Here is a 12,708-nt window from a genome sequence, read left to right on the forward strand (position 1 = left end):
ATTAACAAGAGGGTGCTAACATGCATTAGCGCATGTTAGCACCCTTTTACCCAATGCCACCCTTTCATCTCTAATGAGATGCAAAGTGGGCATCACTGGGCAGTACAACCTTGTAAATATTGCTGATGTGTACATTGCGATATTTACAAGGCTGCCAACGCATTTTAGCAGACGCTAGTTTTGGGAGAAAACCGCTGTTTCACCGAAAACTAACGTCTGCTAAAATGCAGACTTAGGCATACCTAATATGGGGGTGGATTGTGCTGATACGACAACAGGGTTATCGCCAATTTGCAGGGAACATTGCTGGAAAATCAGCGATGTTCCCTGCAAAACGGTGATTCCCCCGCTATCGCTAGTAATGATATTGCCTTGGAGAAACATGTTGTAAATAACGCGCTAACAGCGCAATATAATCCAGCGATAGACGGCGATAAATAGAAAAGCGCTAAGCGCGCTTTGCGTTTATTTATTGCCGTCCTTGTAAATATGCCCCTTCGTTTTTTACTTTTCCCATTGGCAATATGGAGTTCCGCCAGTACGTTTTTGGACTGGACTGTAAAGCAAAAGTGATCTTCAAAAGGCATTCAGTACATTGGCGCATCCTGATATTGTATCACTAGAACTAAAGAATCAAGCCGTGGCCACAGAGCAGACCGAATCCTCTACCGGCGGGCATGAATAAAGTCGCATGAGTAGTAGCAAATATGATTAGAGGTAAAATAAAATCAATCTGTGGCAAATGGCCCGCTTGTCGTCCCATCAGAGTTCCTGATGAAAACTTGGGAAGTCTGGGACCTAAGGGCCATATGTATCATATGTATCAACATTCCGTTTCGCGATTAATAAATAGCGATTTTTAAGGAATCGCTATTTAGAAATTGCAAAATGGTATGTATGTAGAAAATCACTTCTTTTTAGCGATTCCTTAAAATTCCATAATTGCGATTAGCAAATTGCTAATTGCAATTAAGGAATAATTTCCCATTCATTTCTATGGGCCAGGAGGCCCATAGGAATGAAGGGGAAATTGCGAATCGCAATTTGCTAATCGCAAATTGTGAATATTTTCAAGGGTGCAGGGGTGTCTCAAGAACACCCTGCTGCACCCCTGAAAATGACATGTGTGCGCATATGGCGCACATACATGCCCAAAGGGCATGTATGAGCGTCAAATGGCACCTTTTCATTTAAAAAAAAATGCTTTTTTAAAAGAATTTGCAACTTACCACCAACTAGAAGTTGGTGGTAATTTGCGATTCCTTAATGGCATTTTGGAATGTTTTTTACTTTGATACATTGCATTTAAGGAATCGCAAAATTTGCAATTCCTTAAATGCAATCGCAAAATAAGGAATGGCAAATTTAGCGATTCCTTATTTTGCACCAAAAATGTTTCATACATACCATTTAGCGAAAATGGGTTCGCAAATGCCGGAATTCTGCGAATTTCGGCGCTTGCGAACCCATTTTGCCTTGATACATATGGCCCTAACAGCCTGATTCATCATAGACCCGTTTTGCGAGTCTATAATAGCGATTCATAAGGAATCGCTATTACAGACTCGCAAAACGGAATTCATGTAGGAATCGCAAAAAGAATTGCAATTCCTTCTCAATCCTTATTTGCGATTAGCAAATTGCTAATCGCAAATAAGGAATAACTCCCCATTCATTCCTATGGGCCAAAAGGCCCATAGGAAAGAATGGGGAGTATTCCTTATTTGCGATTAGCAATTAGCTAATCGCAAATAAGATAGCGATTTTAAGGGTGCCAGGGGTGTCCAAAGGACACCCTGTAGCACCCCTTAAATGCTAAGTGAAACAGGTGTTGCGCACACACATGTCCAAAGGACATGTGTGTGTAACATGCAACTTAGAAAAATGCTTTTAAAAGCATTTTTCTAAGTTTTCGCTCTTTACCACGAGGTTTGACCTCGCGGTAAATAGCGGGCCGAAATTGCGAATTCACAATTTTTAAATGGATGATGAATTGCATTTAAGGAATCTCAAATAGAGATTCCTTAAATGTAATTCCTCGCAAAATTGCGAAACCGCTATTACCGATTTTTGTATTTGGGATGATGAATCCCAAATCAAAAACAGCGCTCGCAAAGGGCCAGATTCTCAGAATCTGGCCCTTTGCGAGCCGATTTCGGCTTGATGAATCAGGCTGTAAATCCCGAGCGTCGGGTAAACCGTTTCCTGAATAGCCCTGATGCAGTGGATCTGCGTCAGTATTATACAGCACCTGAGGACACTTTCGCCCATCCCGTGAAAGCTGTTCAAGTACTCTAGTAGTATTGCTCATAAATGGCTTTGTTGATAAGGGCCCACATGCATCAATGTTAGAAATTGCGATTTCTTATTTGTGATTATTAAGGGATCGCAAATAAGGAATCGCAATTGGCTATTCATGATTGTTTTCGCATTTTTTTGCGATTTGCAAAAATTCGCATTTTTTTGCGAATCGCACCAAAAATACGAATTCTTAATTGCGAATTCGCATTTTGAGAATTCGCAATTTGCTAAAAACACCACATGATGAATTGCATCAATCTGATTGCCAGGAAGCCAGTAAGGCAATCACAGGCACCTGGGAACTGGTTTGACTGTAGCTCTGGCAGTTGGACTTTGAGGCTGCTTTGAGAGGTTGCTGCTGCAGTCTGTGTGCTTCACTTTTGAGGAGAAATTGAGATGAAAAATCAAGAAGAAGAGGGGCCCTCAAGAAAAAGGAAAATAAAGTTTTCAGAGAAGGAACTTGAAATCCTTATTGAAGAGGTGACTGACAGGCATGATCAACTTTTTGGCAAGTTGTCACATAAGGTGCCTGATGCTGTAAAAAGGAATATTTGGCTTAACATACAAACCAAGGTGAATGCTGTTGGTGTTGCCCACCGTGAAATCAGCAACTTACAAAAAAGGTGGTACGACTTGCGTAGTCGCGCAAAGGAGAAGATTGCGTCAAGAGTGAAATCTGCAAATAAAACAGGAGGTGATCCCCCCAAAGACATACCCACAACCCCTTTGGAAGACCTTGTGGAAGGGACACTTTTGACTGAGGCAGTTGTGGGTGTCATGAACATAGACACGTCTGATCTCATTACCCCTTCTGAAGGTAAGTCTTAATATAAGATGTAAGAAAAGTAAACTTAATGAAACACTTGTGGCCTTTGCCAAAGTGAACATAGGGAAAGCTTGTTTTTCTAAACACCATTTATTCATTACATTACATTATCTGAAGTTGCCTGCTCCAGAGTAGCAATCTATTCATGCTTTAAGCAATGCATCTTGGGAAATGTAGTTTTTATCATTAAGTAGTAGGGTAAAAGTCATATTTGTAACTTTGACTGAGACACAGAGTAAATTTAATGTAAATGAAACCATGTCAAGGAAACAAGTAGTCATAATGTAACTTTGTTTTTATTTTCACATTTACAAAGCAATTTCTAAAGTAAAAATATCTTTGCACTTTTTCAAACAGAATTGCTTCAAGAATTAATTGAGCAAGATTTGCGGGATTTCAGTACCCTAGAAATCCATGTAAATGAAGAGGGTAATAAACCAAGTACTTCCACTGCTAATCTGCCAGTGAATGAAAGGCAAAGAGTACGCCAGTTACTGCAAACTGATTCAGAGGAAGGTAACAGTCAAACTAATCCAGTGACAAGACCTGAACCAACACCAACAGTCACCAATGCAAGGCCTAGTAGGCGAAGGAGGCAAAGTCAATTTTATAGACGGCGTTCTAGAACATCAAACTTGGCCACATTTGAAGAGGGATCCAGCACTGGCAGTGTTGTTGAGGACAAAATATTGAAGATACAGCGCCTGCAAGGCAAAGATGTTAGAATTATTAAAGGCAAAATAGCACATATGTCAAAACAACTAGGTGGCATTAACAGCACTATGAATAGGATGGATGAGGCTTTGAAAAATGGCCATGAGGCAACTGCTGAGAAACTTGACAGGATTGCTAAGTCATTAGAATCAATGTGCACTGTAATGAAAATGCAACATAAGGAAAGTTTGAATAGGCACCTGAGGCTAATGACCAGCTTACATGGTCAGAACAGACAGTTGTCAGGTATTTCTAATTGTGCAGCAAAAATCTGCAAACAAAATGTTGTCATGCAGGAAAAATTAAATGATGTTTTTGTTGAAATTTCAAGGGGAATGGTGAGAGGGAATGAATTAGTACATGCTTCAAACAGTAGTGACCCACCAGGGATAACTTTTTCTAATTTTAACAGTGTTGTGGGTCCTCAAAGTGTAGACCCACCTGAGTGTGCCATTGCTGGGACAAGACGTAGTAATAGAAATCTGAAAGAAGGGTGCCTAATGGTTTTGGAGAAAGATAAAAATGCTGGGAAGGCTTTAGGTGTGCGCGGGCGTAAAAAGTAACATGATATCAATGTTTTTCCCATGCATGACTATTTGAAGAATGTTGCATTTACAAGAAGTTTCATATTTACAAGAATTTCTTCCTTTCAAACATGTCATTATTTGATTTAGTTAATTGCTGTAAAAGCTATTTTGAAAGCACATCATCTTATGTTTGTTGTAAGACATTCACATTATTAAGGCAAAAACACAAATAAAGCCTTGTACCTTTCTCAAAAATAAATCTGTGTAATCTCAGCTCTTCTTCTCCTTCATTCTGCTGCTTCTGGTCCATGTTGTGTGGCTGGGGGTTGCTGTGGTTGATTGTCATTTGGCGGTAAGACATCTTCTTCTTCCAAATGTATGCCTCTCTCTGTTGCCATGTTGTGTAGCATTGCGCATACAGCAACTATTTTACAGCAAATTTTGGGATTATACTGCAAAGTTCCACCAGTCTTATGCAGTATGCGGAACCTTGATTTTAAAACACCAAAGGTTCTCTCAATGACATTGCGAGTTGATTTGTGAGCTTGATTGAAATGTTGCTCCTTTCTAGTTGCTGGGTTGAGGTATGGAGTCAAAATGTAAGACCTGACACCATAGGCGCTGTCACCGTTCAAAAAACATATATATATAAATGACATTACTAAAGCAGTGAAAGTGAATGAATTTCACTAATGGAATAAAAATTGATTTTCCATATTTACCTAGCAAATAACCATCTCCAAACTGTCCAGCAAGAAGTCTTGCATGTATTGCGCTGTGCTTAAAGATGTATGAATCATGGGCACTGCCAGGGTAACTAGCCACTATGTCAGTAATATTGGTCTTTGAGTTACATATCACTTGAATATTAAGTGAGTGGAAACATTTCCTGTTACGGAATATATACTCATTTTCTGAGGGCGGACAAATAGGTGCATGTGTCCCATCCACACAGCCTATTACATGTGGGAATTGTGCCATATTATAAAAATCTACTTTAGTCTTCAACAAATCCTGTTGAGAAGTAGGAAACTTTATGTAATTCCTTATTCTATGCAACATAGCATCCAAAAAAACATTAAAAAATCTAGAAAGGGAGCTCTGGGAGACACCGCCAGCAATGGCTACTACTCCCTGAAAAGAACCAGAAGCTAGAAGGTGTAGAGAACACAGGACTTGTACATGAGTAGGTATTGCTTTTGTCCTGCGAGTCTCCCTTTGCAAAATAGGGTCTAAATCATTAATTAAATCTAAAATTAAATTACCAGTAAGCCGGTACCTATCATAAATCTCATCATCAGTTTGCCCAAGCAAGGTTATGCGTACTCTAAAAATTCTCTCTTGTATCTGCCTTCTCCTCCATCCTGCAGCTACTCTCAATCTGTGGCGGCGAGCCAAAAAGAAAAGTGCTGCCATTGTGCAATGCTCCTGGAAGTTCTGTGAAGCCCAAAAAAAGAGGGAACTTGAAAGACTTATATACTGTAGCTGACAATCAGCAAGGCACTTGTAATATGTGTTCTACCCTAAAGAGCAGTGGAGATGGATGAGAGATTCAAAACATATATGACTCTCTTATTTTCACACCCAACTGCCTTTAAACTGTTAACATCATCAATTTCCAAAAAGAAATGTTTTTTGAAGAAGCAGCATAAATGTATAATTACATATGTACAACTTTGCCTACCAACATTTCAAAAATCAACATTGTGTTGTGTATGGAAGGGAGATTTTGTTTAGGACATCCCTCCTGTTAAATCTTATTTTTAATACACCATTGTGTGCATGTGTGAGGTCAGAAACCATCAGCCTTTGACATATTTTTACATATAAGGTCTGTTTTACTTACTCAAATAGAAATCAGGAATTTTGAAAGGCTTCTTCCAGTTCCCTAAAGGCCCACTACAGCTGTTTCCCTGCAGAACACAAGTTTCCCAATGGCTGCGAAAATTTAACACCAACTCTGACTTCTTCTTATTTTTGGAAATGCAATTTGCGATTTTATTTAAAATCGCAAATTGCGAATTTTGATGCATTGGAATATTTTGCAAAAAAATGCGATTCGCATGAACTGCGAGACATTTAAGAAATCGCAAATGTACTTGCGATTTCTTAAAATGCGAAAAGCCACAAAAACAATCATGCATCTCAAAAAGATAGATTGCATTCGCAAACGGGTGAATTGTGCGATTCGCACCGATTGCGGATGCAATCTACTTTGATGCATGTGGGCCAAAGAGTTTCCCATCCCGCTTCCTCCCACACATCTTAATGGAGGCCAAGAGCCATTAATGGCGCGTGACTGCCCGCGAGGCTCCTATTGATCAGATCCTCTCTGTCACAGCCCCGGATCCAGTTACGTCTGCTCTGTCTGCAGCGCTTTCCTGGAAGACGGGTCATAACGGCGCTGCAGCAGCACCAGCAATCCAACTGTTGGTTAATCTGGCAACTAATGTTTTGCTGCACATTCGATAGGTGAAACGTTGAATCTATCGTTTTAGCAATAATATAAACTGTGCCACAATTTATGAATCTTCCACAGTTTCAAAATTGAGAAAAGTCTCTGTTGCATCGTATTTGCTGGTTGAATAATAGGACTTATAACATAGATTGTAGTTTGAGTAACATGGCCAGCAAAAGGTATTTTCAATATTGCATATTGCTGTTTCTTGCACCAGTGCAAAACAGTGGGCAAATCGACTTTGCTCTACTTTTACAGTTTTTACATACCATGCAATGATACATAACATGTTTCTTCACTTTTAAAATGTGAAAAATAAAACGAAGATTGATTTAAAATAGGATGCTCCGTTTGCGATTGCATAATAAATAGTGCATCATTAATTTGCTTCAATAATTAGAAATAAGATTATTAATGCATTATTTAATTTCTTTGTTATCATATTACTAGGCCTGAGCTAAATTTAAGCTACGCAAGCTTAATCTGCATAATTTCGGGTACTTCGCATTAAGCTTGTTTTTTGAGATTCCCCAAATTATACCATTATGCCATTTCACCTATCTATGCCGTCATTCGCTGCAAGACTATTCTGTGGGTGCATGGGAACAACAAGAACAACCAGTAGGCAAGTGGCTGTATTTGCTGCAATTGCGTTTTCTGCACTTTTTTTTTTTTATTTGAGTAATCGTCACAAAATTTAACGTAAAAATGTGAAAGCAAATCATGCAAATATTACACTGTAAAACTACATTTCAGCAAAAAAAGTGATACTTCGTTTATTTCCCAATCTGTTCTCACAATGACCAGTGCAAACGTGTTTATTTCGAATGGGCAATAATAGAAGAATCTGTTTCCTTCATCTCCTATTGTAAAAATTGAAAAATCAGTGCAAAAGACTTCATTTTTTGCATCAATGGAAAATTATTGTCTGACAACTTTTGTTTTTAGGAAGAAAATAATAATAATAATAATAGTTTGAAAACGTTCAGCAAATCATAAGAACGCCTCTACGGGCAGAAAAAATATTATCAACTTAAAAGTGTGATCGTTTGTGGGCTGCCAGTCGAGAAAGCTTGGCAGTCAGAATCAGGTGAAGTTCAAAACGTATATATGTAACACTCGTTCCGCAGGATGTGACAGGCTCAACTAATACTGAATGGTTAATAATAGGGCAATAGACGAACACTTGATATACAGCCTTGAGCAATATTATTGGCTACTCAGCAGGGAACCGTCTCCCCCGAGGAGAGCCCACATTCGCAGACTCACATACAGGCACACATGAATTAAAGCTCGAGCCCAAATATTCACTATTTGGTAGGAAATGTGCTAGTATACATGAAAAGCCCAAAAGCTTTGTGGGAAAAAAAAGAACTCTGTCCCCAAAATAAAGAGTACGTACTAAGAGATTACGCACTACGAGTAATTTCTGACATCTCACGTATCAAGCGTATTACAAATGTTCCTAAATAACACAGGATTACACACACCAAAGAGGAAATGTCATTAGGGTCTGGAATTTTGTAAAGAATACAAAAAACTCACACACACACAAATTGTCACTCGGTTCTACAGATGAAGTTGGGCGCACACGGAGGGTTGGGTGCAAGATAGGGCCAGCCCATGCCCTGCGCCCAACTCCCAAGTGTGAGTGTCAAAAGGCTGTGCAAGGCAGGAGGTCTGCTGGTTTTGGGGCCTGGCTCTAAGCCCAAATGCTGCGAGCAGCAGAGGGTTGCCCACCCATATGGGGATAGATGCAGGGTCTAGCTGCAGGCTAAACCCCCCAACCCCACCATTTATGGCTAAAAGCTGTACTCAGTTGGCGAGTTGGGTGAATATGGTAAAAAAAAAGCATAATTCACTGAGTAAACCAAAGGTTGAATTGAAGTTATAGTTAGGTATGGTAATACAATATGGTTGTTACATGACAAAACATAGAAATTCACTGAAAAACAAAGGTTAATGTGGTGTTAAAGTTAGGTATTGTAATAATGTAAAACTAATATTTAAAAACAGTGAAATCACCAAATATATTTTACTGAGCTAACTTTAACCTGCTGTACCTTAGATGATGTCATCAAAGATGTGATCTTTTATCAATGATGTAACTTGAGATGTTAGTAGTGATTTCATCAATGACGTAATTTAACATACCATGAGCGATGTCATGTGTGAGGTCATAAGCAGTATATGGCAGGGGCGCAAGTTATAGTTAATTCAGTAACCTATAACTGGCCACCATTTTGCACACCATACCATCTCAGTTTGAACCCAGCCATTTGCAAGTCAGCCTTGACCCAGCTTCAGTCCAGACCGAACTGCCAGATCAGGTCCTCTTTGTACTGGAATACAAGGAATCCAGGACCCATTTTGCCCTAATTAATTTGCTTAGCCTGCGCAATTACCAGTGGCTGGGAATAATGCAAGCATTCCATCCATCACTTTTTTGTATGTCTCAATGTGAAACCTTTAGTGGGACGGGTATGTTCATACTTGAGTCCCATGCACACTGTGCCACAGGAAACAAACTATACCTGACTGATGAGCATGGCGATCATAGACACTTTACTACTGCAGGGAAGTGGTCAATTGTACAGAATCCTAAATCCAGCAAACTTTGGGGTAAAAAAAGGCAACAAATCTGGAGCAACTGTACAGAAATCCCGGATTTTCTACAGTGGTGGTCGTATGCACACTAATGTAAAGTTATGTGCAGTATTATTACTTTTATATTTTCAGATGTAAGAGTACATTGTCCCACAAATTCATAGTTTCAAGGGCGCCTGTCCCCATACGTTTACACTTCAATGTAAAAGTACTTCTGATTTAGTGAATAACGTATGTTCGGTACACATTACCCGCAGCCAGAGAGAAACCTCTAGGTGTGTGTAAATTTACTGTTCCCTTTCATAATTCGGCTGTTGTATGGGACCTCTTCATACATAACACGTTCTGTCAGTCACCGATGAATTAATAGGCTTAGGGGCATATTTACAAGGGCTTTATCTCCGCTTTTCTGGCTTTTAAAGTAAAAAAAGCGGCGATAAAACGATCGCCCTATTGACAAGAGGGTGCTAACATGCATTAGCGCATGTTAGCACCCATTTACCCAATGCCTCCCTTTGCATCTCTAATGAGATATAAAGTGGGCGTCACTGGGCAGTACAACCTTGTAAATATTGCTGATGTGTACATCGCAATATTTACAAGGCTGCCAACGCATTTTAGCAGACGCTAATGTTGAGCGAAAACCGCTGTTTCGCCGAAAACTAACGTCTGCTAAAATGCAGACTTAGGCATACCTAATATGGGGGTGGATTGTGCTGATACGTCCATAGGGTTATCGCTGATTTTTAGGGAACATAGCTGGAAAATCAGCGATGTTCCCTGCAAAACGGTGATTCCCCCGCTATCGCTGGTAATTATATCACCCTGGAGAAACGTGTTGTAAATAACGCGCTAACAGCGCAATATAATCCAGCGATAGACAGCGATAAATAGAAAAGCGCTAAGCGAGCTTTGTGTTTATTTATCGCCGTCCTTGTAAATATGCCCCTCAGTTTTTTACTTTTCCAATTAGCAATATGGAGTTCCGCCAGGAAGTTTTTGGACTGGACTGTAAAGCAAAAGTGATCTTCAAAGGGCATTCAGTACATTGGCGCATCCTGAGATTGTATCACTAGAACTAAAGAATCAAGCCGTGGCCACAGAGCAGACCGCATCCTCAACCGGCGGGAATGAATAAAGTCGCATAAGTAGTGGCAAATATGATTAGAGGTGAAATAAAATCATCTGTGGCAAATGGCCCGCTTGTCGTCCCATCAGAGTTCCTGATGAAAACATGGGAAGTCTGGGACCAAAATCCCCGAGCGTCGCGTTTACCGTTTCCTGGATAGCCCTGATGCAGTGGATCTGCGTCAGTATTATACAGCACCTGAGGACACTTTCTCCCATCCCGTGAAAGCTGTTCAAGTAGTCTAGTATTGCTCATAAATGGCTTTGTTGATAAAAAGTTTCCCATCCCGCTTCCTCCCACACATCTTAATGGAGGCCAAGAGCCATTAATGGCGCGTGACTGCCCGCGAGGCTCCTATTGATCAGATCCTCTCTGTCACAGCCCCAGAGCCAGTTACGTCTGTCTGCAGCACTTTCCTGTAAGACGGGCCACAACGGCGCTGCAGCAGCACCAGCAATCCAGCTGTTGGTTAATCTGGCGACTAATGTTTTGCTGCACATTCGATAGGTGAAACGTTGAATCTATCGTTTTAGCAATAGTATACACTGTGCGACAATTTATGAATCTTCCACAGTTTCAAAATTGAGAAAAGTCTCTGTTGCATCGAATTTGCTGGTTGAATAATAGGACGTATAACATAGATTGTAGTTTGAGTAACATGGCCACCAAATTGTATTTTCAATATTGCATATTGCTGTTTCTTGCACCAGTGCAAAACAGTCGGAAAATCGACTTTGCTCTACTTTTGCAGTTTTTATATACCAGTGATACATAACATGTTTCTTTACTTTTAAAATATGAAAAATAAAACGAAGATTGATTTAAAATAGGATGCTCCGTTTGCGATTGCATAATAAATAGTGCATCATTTATTTGCTTCAATAATTAGAAATAAGATTTTTAATGCATTATTATATACTTAATTCCTTTATTTCGACAATTTGTTTGTCATAAAAGAGAAATTACAAACATTTATTACATCTAAAATAGTAAAAACGAGGATTAAGAATTTAAAACATTCCAACCAATCCATATACATTAAAAAGTACAAAGTGCATTATACATAAACCCTTGTACACCAACAGAGATAAGAGGGGACAACCCCTGTAGTCCAGTCAAATAACCGTATTTCAAATCTCAGAGGGTAATTAACAGTGACCTTCTCATGTTCCACATTGCTGCTAAGTACTTGGTTACAGCAAAGACCACAACCTACGAGACATAGGACTTAAGAATCCTGTATGCTTGGGCACAGTGAGTTAGCCCCAGATTTTTACATAACGGGGCAACCCACCTCCTCCTTCGACTAACATAGGCAGGGCAGAAAAAGACAACATGGACCTCACTTTCTAGATTGGCACTACAACCTGGGCAATTCCCAGGGAATGAAGTGCTCCACTTTGAAGTCAGCGCTCTAATAGGGAGAGAGCCGTACCGCCATTGTAGGAAAAGCTTCCTCGCCAAGGCTGGGCCAATATCATCCAAAACTTGCTCATAAAAATAGCAGTCCTTTATTGCTAGTAACGTGGCTGTAAGTGTTCCCGTTTGGATGTTGGCCAGAAAACGCGTCCTTTTATTTTCCCGGTACAGCTGGACCAGCTTCAATCTCGAGGTCCATGCACATGCTTGCTCTGGGTCGGACCACATTGCCTCAAGACCTAGATTCTCAAAATCCCCTCTGACATGCTTAAGCCAGGGTAATTTAGCAGCATTGGTTAGTCGCAAAATCTCAGTTAACTCTCCCCTGTATACACTCAACTCCGGAGAGGCCCAGAGCCGCCTCCAAAAAGTTAGTGGTCTTAGGGCCAGCTCTTCTTCTATTGGCCGTAAGCCCAGGTCAAGTCTCAATGGGACCAGGGGCGTTCTTGGTGGTAGAGCTACCAACTGCCTAATAAATCTGTTTTCAGCAATTGCAATTCCCGGAGTAACCTTGAATCCCCACCGCTCCGCCCCATAGGACACAGCCCCACGTGCTCTCAGTTTGTATATTTCAAGAGGGGGGCCAAGCGGCTTGATTGATGATTTGTTCAACAGTTTCAAAATGCCCCTGGCTACCTGGGTCAGCTTAAGTTGTGCTCTTACTTGGTGGTGATCCCAATTAAATGATTCATTGATGGTCTACCCGAGGTAGTCAAAGGTATAGACC

The 12,708-nt window shown here is 40.3% G+C and overlaps 1 protein-coding gene across 1 annotated transcript; it reads left to right on the top strand.

Moving 5' to 3' along the window:
- Positions 1-2,697: 2,697 nt before the first annotated feature.
- LOC147724248 (uncharacterized) lies at positions 2,698-4,404 on the top strand. Its single transcript, XM_086966984.1, has 2 exons — positions 2,698-3,118; positions 3,485-4,404. Exons 1-2 carry the CDS (start codon positions 2,698-2,700, stop codon positions 4,402-4,404), a joined length of 1,341 nt encoding a protein of 446 aa, XP_086823110.1.
- Positions 4,405-12,708: the final 8,304 nt, after the last annotated feature.

The sequence above is a fragment of the Lissotriton vulgaris genome, chromosome 4_1, assembly GCF_964263255.1.
Source record: "Lissotriton vulgaris chromosome 4_1, aLisVul1.2, whole genome shotgun sequence".
Classification (NCBI taxonomy): Eukaryota; Metazoa; Chordata; class Amphibia; order Caudata; family Salamandridae; genus Lissotriton; species Lissotriton vulgaris.

Excerpts from the sequence above, each read along its gene's own strand:
- LOC147724248 (XM_086966984.1), top strand. The coding sequence starts at position 2,698 with ATGAAAAATCAAGAAGAAGAGGGGCCCTCAAGAAAAAGGAAAATAAAG. Across the intron at positions 3,119-3,484 it reads TCTCATTACCCCTTCTGAAG|AATTGCTTCAAGAATTAATT; the intron begins GTAAGTCTTAAT and ends TTTTTCAAACAG.